This window comes from Silene latifolia, unplaced genomic scaffold (assembly GCF_048544455.1).
Source record: "Silene latifolia isolate original U9 population unplaced genomic scaffold, ASM4854445v1 scaffold_293, whole genome shotgun sequence".
NCBI classification, from domain to species: domain Eukaryota; kingdom Viridiplantae; phylum Streptophyta; class Magnoliopsida; order Caryophyllales; family Caryophyllaceae; genus Silene; species Silene latifolia.
The window spans coordinates 70,187-80,325 of record NW_027413232.1 but is presented as its reverse complement, the minus strand read 5'-3'; the positions used below and the strand labels follow the sequence as shown (position 1 = coordinate 80,325).

At 40.2% G+C, this 10,139-nt stretch overlaps 1 protein-coding gene across 1 annotated transcript; it reads left to right on the top strand.

Moving 5' to 3' along the window:
• The first annotated feature begins 6,493 nt into the window (after positions 1-6,493).
• On the top strand, positions 6,494-8,376 carry LOC141639189 (high affinity nitrate transporter 2.4-like). Its single transcript, XM_074448365.1, has 2 exons — positions 6,494-7,072; positions 7,570-8,376. Exons 1-2 carry the CDS (start codon positions 6,611-6,613, stop codon positions 8,359-8,361), a joined length of 1,254 nt encoding a protein of 417 aa, XP_074304466.1. The 5' UTR covers positions 6,494-6,610; the 3' UTR covers positions 8,362-8,376.
• The last annotated feature ends 1,763 nt before the right edge of the window (positions 8,377-10,139 follow it).

Genomic DNA, 10,139 nt, shown 5'->3' with positions numbered 1-10,139 from the left:
CTAAGATAGTGGAGTGGAGAGCTGGAGTAGAGAAAGGGACAGTGTCCCGGTTTTCTATTCATACAGACGGTAGTTTGAGGTTTGATGGTAGGTGGTGTGTTCCTAATGACGAGGAGTTGAAAAAGACTATCATGACAGAGGCACATTGCACACCATATTCAGTTCATCCAGGTGGAGACAAGCTATACAAGGATTTGAAGAAAACGTTTTGGTGGCCTGGGATGAAGAAAGAGACAGCTGAGTTTGTGTCCCGTTGTTTGACATGCCAGAGAGTTAAAGGGGAACAGCGACGACCACAAGGTAAGATTCAGTCTTTAGAGGTGCCTGAGTGGAAGTGGGAATCCATTTCCATGGATTTCATTGTGGGTTTGCCAAAGAGTCAACAAGGTAACAACATGATTTGGGTGATAGTGGATCGTCTGACCAAGTCAGCTCACTTTGTTCCAATGAAAGATACATGGACTAAGGCACAATTGGCTATGGCCTATCGAAAGAACGTGCTTAAGTTACATGGAGTCCCTAAGGACATAGTGTCTGACAGAGATGCGAGGTTTATATCGAGGTTTTGGAAGGAGTTGCAGGAATCGTTGGGAACAACTTTGAAGATGAGTACAACATTTCATCCTGCGGCAGACGCAGACGGGCAGACTGAGAGAACAATTAAGACACTTGAGGATATGTTGCGAGCTTGTGTGATGGATTTTGGTGGTAGGCGGGAGCGGAGGTTGGACTTGATAGAATTCTCTTACAATAACTATCACACCAAAGATAGGTATGGCACCGTTTGAGGCTTTGTATGGGAGGAGATGTAGGAGTCCAATCTGTTGGGACGATAGTGCTGAGGCAGTGGTTTTAGGACCAGAGATGGTGCATGAGATGGTGGAACAGATTAAGATGATCAGGGAACGGATGAGAGCAGCCCAGGATCGACAAAAGAGTTATGCAGATCTACATCGTCGGGACATAGAGTTTCAAGTTGGGGACAAGGTTCTTTTGAAAGTGTCTCCTATGCGCGGGGTTATGAGATTTGGGAAGAAAGGCAAGTTAAGTCAGAAGTTTATAGGGCCTTATGAGATCTTAGAGCGAGTTGGGAAAGTTGCTTATCGTCGGCTTTACCAACGTTAGTTAGAGAGAGTGCATAATGTGTTTCATGTATCGCAGCTGCGGAAGTATGTGAATGACCCGTCACATGTGTTGGAGGCAGAAAGCTTAGAGCTAGATGAGTCCTTATCATATCTTGAGGTGCCTAAGCAGATTCTAGACCGAAAGGTTAGAAAGACTAGGAGTGGTGAGACAGTTTTGCTTAAGATCCTGTGGTCTAACCACGAGACCGAGGAAGCTACATGGGAGCCAGAGGAAGCTATGAAAGAGCGTTACCCTTTCCTTTTTGATCAGGTATGTATGGTTACGGGGACGTAACCTTGTTTCTTTTAGGGGGGTAGGAGATGATCGCGAACAGTTTTTAAGAGTTTTATACCCCTTTTATATGCTGTGTCGGGATGTTTGTCGGGATGAGTTGGGTTAGTATCATGTTTTATGTGGAATTTTGTTTTGGTTGCTGAGTCGGGAAGGTTATGGGAGTACCTTTGTTTAGTAGTGGTTTGAACTTCGGGGACGAAGTTCCTTTTAAGGAGGGAAGACTGTAATACTCCGTATTTATAAATCTTGGGGTACTCTATCGAGTAGCCCTTACTCTGTCGAGTAAGGGTAAGTTGCGAAATAAAATAGTTTCGACTGTTGGGTACTCGATCGAGTAGTCAGGGCACTCGATCGAGTAAGGGGGTACTCGATCGAGTACCTTGGGTACTCGATCGAGTGTCCGGTTTTACGGGGAGTTTTCTCGGGTTTTGTTAATTATGCGATTAAGGTATTTAAGTTTCGTCGTCATTGTTTTAAATCACTTTTACAAAACCTAATTTCCTGTTTAAGAGAGAAAGCAACAAGTTCATCTTCCTAATCGCATTCTTAACAATTCCGGAGTTCGGACGGTCGTTCTTGTCGTTGTTTATATCGTTGGGTTCCTTGCGTCGAGGGTAAGATCTACGTACCCTTTTTATTGTATTTCCTTTGATTTGGTTAAACCCTAATTTAGAGATTGGGGTTTTTATGTGTAGTATGTGATGTGTAGCCTCTATGTGTTATATGATAGGAGGAGGGTTCATAGAAGAGGCTTTTTGACTCGTGATGAGAGAGACCGTCGATTGTGTGCATACCAGGTAGGATTTCCTACTCAGCATTAGTCCCATAATGGGATATTGGTTGATGTATTGTATTTGGTTGTTTGATATAATAATTGTCTTGTGATTGTGGTTGTGATCGTTGTTGATGGTTCGCGAGGCGTGGCCTCGGCTGAGTGGGGTCACTTGCGGGAGTGACTTCACGCCCTAGTTTCGCCCTTCGTGGAACCCGCCACGGAAGGGGATGTGCACATTAATGGACAGGGTTATCGCTCACTATGTGGAGCGGGATTTGGTGGGTACGGCTGCGGTCCCCCATCGGCGGGGCTGGTCCAGTGGACGATCGATTGAGATGATGGGAATTGGTTGGTTGTGTGTGTGTGTGTGTGTGACATTAAAGCATCATGTATCTTATTGTTGTTATACATATTGATTGTGTGATTAGTACTCGACCCGGTGTTGTTTTGTAAACTGCGGTGATCCATTCGGGGATGGTGAGCGAGATATTGAGCGGTATTGAGATGAGTACTGGGATAGCTGGGATGCCACGACATGATGATAGGAGTCTTCCGCTGTAGCCTTTAGTTTATTTACATTTCAGTTAGAACAGTCATTTTGAAATAATGTATCGTACTTTTGGTTTGGTTTTGAAGATTGTAACTATTCGCTAAATTATTTATAATAAACGTTGTTTCTTTATTGTTGTTTGATTATCATTGCCTCGGGTAACCGAGATGGTAATGTCTTCATACCTAAGTGGTCCTGGTAAGGCACTTGGAGTATGGGGGTGTTACAACCATATCCACTAGCCTGCTATTATCAACATAATTCTGGAAATCCTCAATCTCCTCTTCAGTAGACTGCCCACCTAGTCTTTCACAAGGACTAAGTACAGTATTAAAATCACCACATAAGAGCCAAGGACCAGATATATGATTCTTAAGGTACCCCAGCCTAGCCCATAGACACTTCCTCTCCTGAACACCATTGAATGCATAAATCATTGTGAGGAAGAAATGCACACTAGTGTGCAACTCAGTGACTTTAACATGAATAAATTGAGCGTTATATTCTATAAATTGCATTTGATAAAGATGAGGTTTCCATAGTAACCACACCCTGCCCCATTTCTGCCATTGGGAGTTAGTAGACACACACCATCCATCACAAATACTATCTCTTATTCTATTTAGAGACGAAGGCTTAACCTTCGTCTCAAGGAGGCCAAAGAGTCCAATATGATGGGAGTGAAGAAACCATTTAATATACTTTTGCTTCTCTGGACTATTTAGCCCCCTAACATTCCAAAAGCCAAACATTGTGACCCACCCCCCTCAGGGGGCAAAATCACAGACCTCGTTCCAATCCCCACCCTAGGAGTAGCATTGTTCAGGGCTTCCAAAAATGAATATTGACCCAAGAAGGTAGAATCAGGGCCCTGGTCAATGAGCTCCTGCCTGCTAAGCCTAATAATAGGTCTAGCAGGGGTGTTTATCTTATGAGGCCCAGTACTCATCCCCTTGTTCAGAAAAATTGATCTATCCATGGGAGTCTTCTGCACAGTTTTCTGTGAGGCAGGTACCACAACTGGGATCACCTTAGAAGTAGCCTTGGGTGTAGCCACTTTAGCACCAGGTGCTTTAGGTTGTTGAGTTATTTTAGGCTGCCACTTTTTGGTGATCTTTTGTTTAGGTTGGACCTTACTCTTTACTTTTGTGCAGACTTGCTCTGTATGACCCACACCACCACAGTCCTTACAGAGGATGGGATTCCACTCAACATCAACTTTTATCTTAACAACTTGACCCTGCTCATCCAAGAATGTCACCTCCTTAGGAATAGGTTTCCCAAATGGAACATCAATAAGGACTCTAGCAAAGGCCAGCCTCGTCCTATCCTCAGTATGACCATCACACCTAACAAAGTCCCCGAGTAATCCAGCAATACGAGGAATGCAGCTACCCCAAAATTTCAAAGGTAGGTCAATAAAACGAGTCCAAACAGGAACCACAGAGACTTCCGTTTTAGTGAGAGGCTCATCAGGGGTCCAAGGGCGCACTATCAGAGGCTTACTGTCATACAGATAATGTCCTTGCTGTACAACAGCATCCATATCAGGTTTCTTCTTAAAGCGCACAATAAATACCCCAGAAGGTAGAAAAGAGACTCTATCCACCCCAAAATCTGCCCATATACGATATATGTAATCCTCCACAGCCTCCCATGGTGGATTTCCTCCAAGTATGAAGCAAATAACAGAGTGCTTCCAAAAAGCAAGTTCCTTTTGAACATCATTAGCAGTAAATTGTAACATACCTTCCGGTTCCTCCACGATAGTGTCCAATTTCTGCTTACTCTTGTTTTTGCCTCGATTCTGAGAAATCCATTCATCCGTCTCCTCATCAATGATAAGATCGTCCAAATCTAAAGGTTAAAGGTCAATAGGATTTGAAACAATCTTGATCACAGAGGAAGAAGAACCTGCAACAGTAAAATCCAAAGGAGAAAAACGATTTTTATTTGTATTTTTATGATTTTTTGAAGCTGAAAACGATGAAGATTGACGTGAATTTTTGAGCGCCATCATAGTGTCAAATTAGGTTTTCAGGTGAATATTGATGATTTTTTTGTGTTTTCTGAAATTGCGTGCTTTCTCACTTTCTCACTCTATCACTAACCCATTTTTTTTTATGTTAACCATTGTTCATAATCATTGTGGAGTATTATAATAATAGTAACCATTGTTCATAATCATTATTATTGATGATTATGAACAATAATAACCATTGTTCATAATCATTGTTTGTTGATAAACTTAATTAATAAGTCTTAATTATGGTTAGTGTCTTGATTAGTCCATATAGTCCTAATTAGTTGCTATATAGTTAAAATTCAAGTCTTTTGTTCAAAAGTCCTTCCCTTGGGTTCGACCCTAGCTTACCATTTTACTACCTTATTGCTTGAAGTTAGTAGAGTTTAGTTAGGCTTATAAATTGTTAATTTGGTGGTTAATTCTAGTATTATGATACCTAGTCTTTTCGCTATCAATTTTTCAATCACTTTAATCACTAGTCATATTTAAAGCTTATCAATAGATCTTTTCAAGGAAGTAGCCCACCCTAATAATATCTTCAATTATGTGGAGTATTATAATAATAGTAATAATAATAATAATAAAAACAATACCAAATTTTTATGACTTTTTTGCCAAATTATAGTTACTTTTACATTTGAATTTATCAAATACTATTAATTTTCACCTAACTTTTGAGATTTGTAATTACTATATACTCCTATTCTATTTATTTTCAACTAAATTTTCATCTAATTTTATACTCCCTCTTATTCATAATAACTCTCCCATTTTCCTTTTTCATCTATTCTTATAACTCTTCCCCTTTTATTTTTTAGTAAAGTTTTATATTTATTTTAATCACCTCACCCCATAATACCATATTTTATCTTATTTTAATCAACTCATCTCTTAACAATACTTATTTTAATCATTTAACTCTACAATAATACTCCATATAATACCTTCTCTCTCCAATTATCTCACTTTACCACAATACTTTAGCTTATTTAATTCAAACACCCTTAATTCACGTACCACCCTCTAATAGGGAGAGTTATTCCAGATAGGAGGATGTACTACGTAATTAACAAAGCCTCGATTGGTCAGCAAGATAAGTTCACCTCCCTATGATAAGTACAAACCAATATTTCAACCACCATCCCGTATCAATATTAGTTTAAACCAAGTTGTATAATTATGGGAGATAAGTAGTTAAGTACAGCTAGCTTGTATTTTTCCGCGTACTTGTTACTTGCTTAACTTAAGTTTATTCTATTTTATTGCCAAAAAATGCTTAAAAATTACTCCAATCCGTAACTCCGTACCACACAATGTCAACACTTGTGCCTTAGCTTCTTCCAATCTTCCCTATAAATTGAGCCCATTCTTCCATAAATATTGTACACTTCCATATACTCCTACCCCAATTACAACATTTGCTGCCAAAGCATCGCTCCATCCCATTATCGTTAAATCGACATTTCCCAAAGTCGACATGACAATATCACAAGAATTAAGCAGTTCAATAAATCACGAGTCTACCACCAGGAGGGATCAAACAATAGCCTTATCGGTGGAACCCCAAGAGGGTCCCACCGTATTATTACCAGAGCCAACAAAGTTTGCCCTCCCGGTAGACTCAGAACACAAGGCCAAAACCTTTAAGATATTTTCCTTAGCCAACCCACACATGAGATCATTCCATTTAGCATGGTTCTCATTTTTCACATGTGTGGTGTCCACATTTGCGGCCGCCCCGTTACTCCCAATTATACGTGATAACCTGAACCTAACCCAACTCGACATAGGCAATGCCGGGGTTGCATCCGTCTCAGGGAGCATTTTCTCTAGGCTAGCCATGGGGGTCGTGTGTGACCTAATTGGGCCACGTTACGGGTCAGCCTTTGTGCTGATGTTAACAGCCCCACCCGTGTTTTTTATGTCCACGGTGTCCTCTGCTGCCGGGTACATTGCGGTTAGGTTCATGATAGGGTTTTCATTAGCAACTTTTGTGTCGTGTCAATATTGGGTCAGTACTATGTTTAATAGTTCTATTATCGGGTCGGTTAGCGGAGTTACAGCTGGGTGGGGTGACATGGGTGGTGGAGCCACACAGCTCCTTATGCCTGTGTTGTATGAGCTCATCCACAGAGTGGGCGGTGCGACGCCGTTTATGGCTTGGAGGATTGCGTTTTTCATTCCTGGAGGGTTACAACTTATCATGGGTATACTTATCCTTATTTTTGGCCAGGATTTGCCTGATGGTAATCTTAGTGCCTTACAAAAGAAGGGTGATATGACCAAAGACAAGTTTTCTAAGGTAACTATTCTTTGTCATCTTCATGTATACTATGTACGTACGTATATATATTTTCCGCTTTAGTTCATATTTGAGTTATTATAGGTAAAACAACAACTATAAAATTGAACTATACAAGATATCGAAATGAAGACTACTTGGTTATATTAGATGAGCCGTTATGAATTAAGAGATTATTAAGCGAAACGCGGAGAACCTAGATATTACATATTTTGGTCTAAAGTTAATAATAATTAATTAAAGATTAGTGTTGACAACATGTAATATTCACGTTGGCGACCATATCTGCAGGCTTCTAATTGGGTTGATAATATTACAATCAAGGAATAATATGCTTGACAACATTAAAAAACAGATGACTCATTGTATAATATAATATAATAACATTACCAGGCGTATTTGAATAACTATTAGCGTAGGTCTTCAATTAACATTTTTTTATATATATTTGTATATTATTCGGTTCCTTTTGATTAAAAGAAATTATTGATGCGCAGGTAATATGGTATTCAATCAACAACTATAGGACATGGGTGTTTGTCCTTTTGTACGGTTACTCTATGGGAGTTCAATTGACCACCAACAATATCATTGCACAATACTTCTTCGACAGGTTCCATTTGAAACTCCACACAGCGGGTATAATAGCCACGAGCTTTGGTATGGCCAACATAGTGTCCCGACCATTTGGCGGATTTGTGTCTGATCGAAGTGCCCGTTTATTCGGAATGAGAGGAAGGTTATGGATTCTATGGTTCTTCCAAACATTAGGCGGCATCTTCTGTATATGGTTGGGATTAGCTAAAACACTCCCAACCGCTGTCATAGCCATGGTCCTCTTCTCGCTAGGAGCCCAAGCCGCATGTGGAGCCACCTATGGGATTGTCCCCTTCATTTCCCGCCGTTCCCTCGGCCTAATCTCCGGCCTGACCGGGTCAGGCGGGAATGTGGGGTCCATGATTACCCAGCTCTTATTTTTCTCCAGCGCAAGATACACCACTGAGCAAGGGTTGACGTACATGGGCGTGATGACCGTCGCTTGCACTTTGCCAGTGGCGCTAGTGCATTTCCCGCAATGGGGGAGTATGTTTTTTGCCTCGTCCAAGGACGAGAAAAGGGCGAGTGAAGAATATTACTACTCGTCGGAATGGGACCAGGCTGAGCAGGAGAAGGGTATGCATTTAGGGAGTCTCAAGTTTGCCGAAAATAGTAGGTCCGAGAGAGGGAAAAGGAATGAGATCATTCAATCTTCTGCAACCCCACCCTTCGCTACACCGGATCACGTCTAGCGGTCTAGTTCCGTATCCAAAAATACATCACTATATTTTCATATAATATTTTATTATCAGATTAAAAGAAATTTTAAATTCATAATACAGTATTATATATCATAGGTAAAATTTACCGGAGTTGGTACCGTCGGATAGTATAAATACGTTTTTATTTTGCCAACGGCCAAATGAGGATACAAACTTTAGAGATGGCGTCTCATGTATGTGTCATCTATGTAGCTAGTTGCATTTGATGGCCCCTTTTATTTTTGCACTTACTAAACGTGTAATTTCGTTAATAATGAATGAAAGTAGATTGCTGATGCAAAGAAGTAATTTTGGTTTACGAAATTCTCTTTGCATTTCGACTTTTATGTATGTAACTATGTATGATTGTTCTTATGTAGTCTTTGGCAAAATTATATGAACTTGATAATGTAATATCTAAATTGTTTTCCTATTTAAGACCCACAGAGGGCCGTGAGCTCAAACGTATGATAAAATCGTTGTAGCTAGCTCGAATCCAATTGTTGCATGGTGTATAGCTTAGTGAAAAGGGGTATAAGTACATGACTTATATATGTTACTGTTACTCCCTTTGTCTCAGTTACTAGTTTATATTTACTTTATTTCTCCTTCCAAAATAAAGCAAATGTAACTATTCATTGAAATATAGGGAGTACTATTAGAATATGGATATAGAGCATATCATATCGAGTAGAATACGGAGTAAGTATATTCAGTTGTATAATATCTTTTAGTTGCCATGTATGTAGGAGTGTAAGTAGGAAGGTCTACGTAGGAGTCTTAGCTGCATTTTGATATAAGTTTGGATGTATCCTGGTGTAAAGCATGAACAAGCAAGATAATTCTTTCATCCACATTAATCACGTTTGCCTTGCTCTCTATTTTCTCATGGTAATCAGAGCAGGTTATTAATCAAAAAATAAATAAATAAAAATAAATAAATAAAACAGAATATATAAAATTTTTCCAAAACGAAAATACTCAAGAACACAGGATTCGTCATGACTGGTGATGACAAGTTGAAAGGAAAAATGGAAGGTCCAAAGACTATTCCAGTAACATCGCCTCTGTATTTGCATCCCTCTGAGAGTCCAAATTTGAATGTTACGCAAATCGTCTTCAACGGAAGTAATTACGATTTGTGGGCCGACGCCGTCAAAAACGGCTTGGATGCCAAGAATAAGTTGGCGTTCATTGAAGGTAGGGTTAAAAAACCCGAATCTGATGAGGACGAAGAGACTATTGAGTTAGTAGCATGGCGTCAATGCAACGCTTTGCTTCGGGCATGGCTTCGGAATGTGATCGATCCGAAGTTACACCCGAGCATATCCTTTTCTCAACCAGTAAATGAAATTTGGGAGGAGTTGCGAGCTAGATATTCAGCGGGAAATGCACCACGGGTTCATCAATTGAAGAATGACCTCAACGAGTGCAAGCAAGGAAGTGATTCCGTTGTCGAATATTACACACGACTCAAAACCATATGGGATGAGTTAGCAAACTATAGCACTGTGAAGACGTGTACCTGCGGAGCAGCGGCCTCAATCATAAAAGAGCGTGAAGAGGAAAAGGTACATCAATTTTTGATGGGCCTGGACTCGAAATTATATGGTAACATACGAACCAATCTCTTGATGGAGGACCCGATTGCCAATCTCAACCGTGTTTATGGAATCGTTTTAAGGGAAGAAAGACACGCTTCCATAACCAAGGTAAAGGAGGAGAAGGTGGAGGCAGCCATGGCAGCAAGAATGAATGTTAGTGGAAAA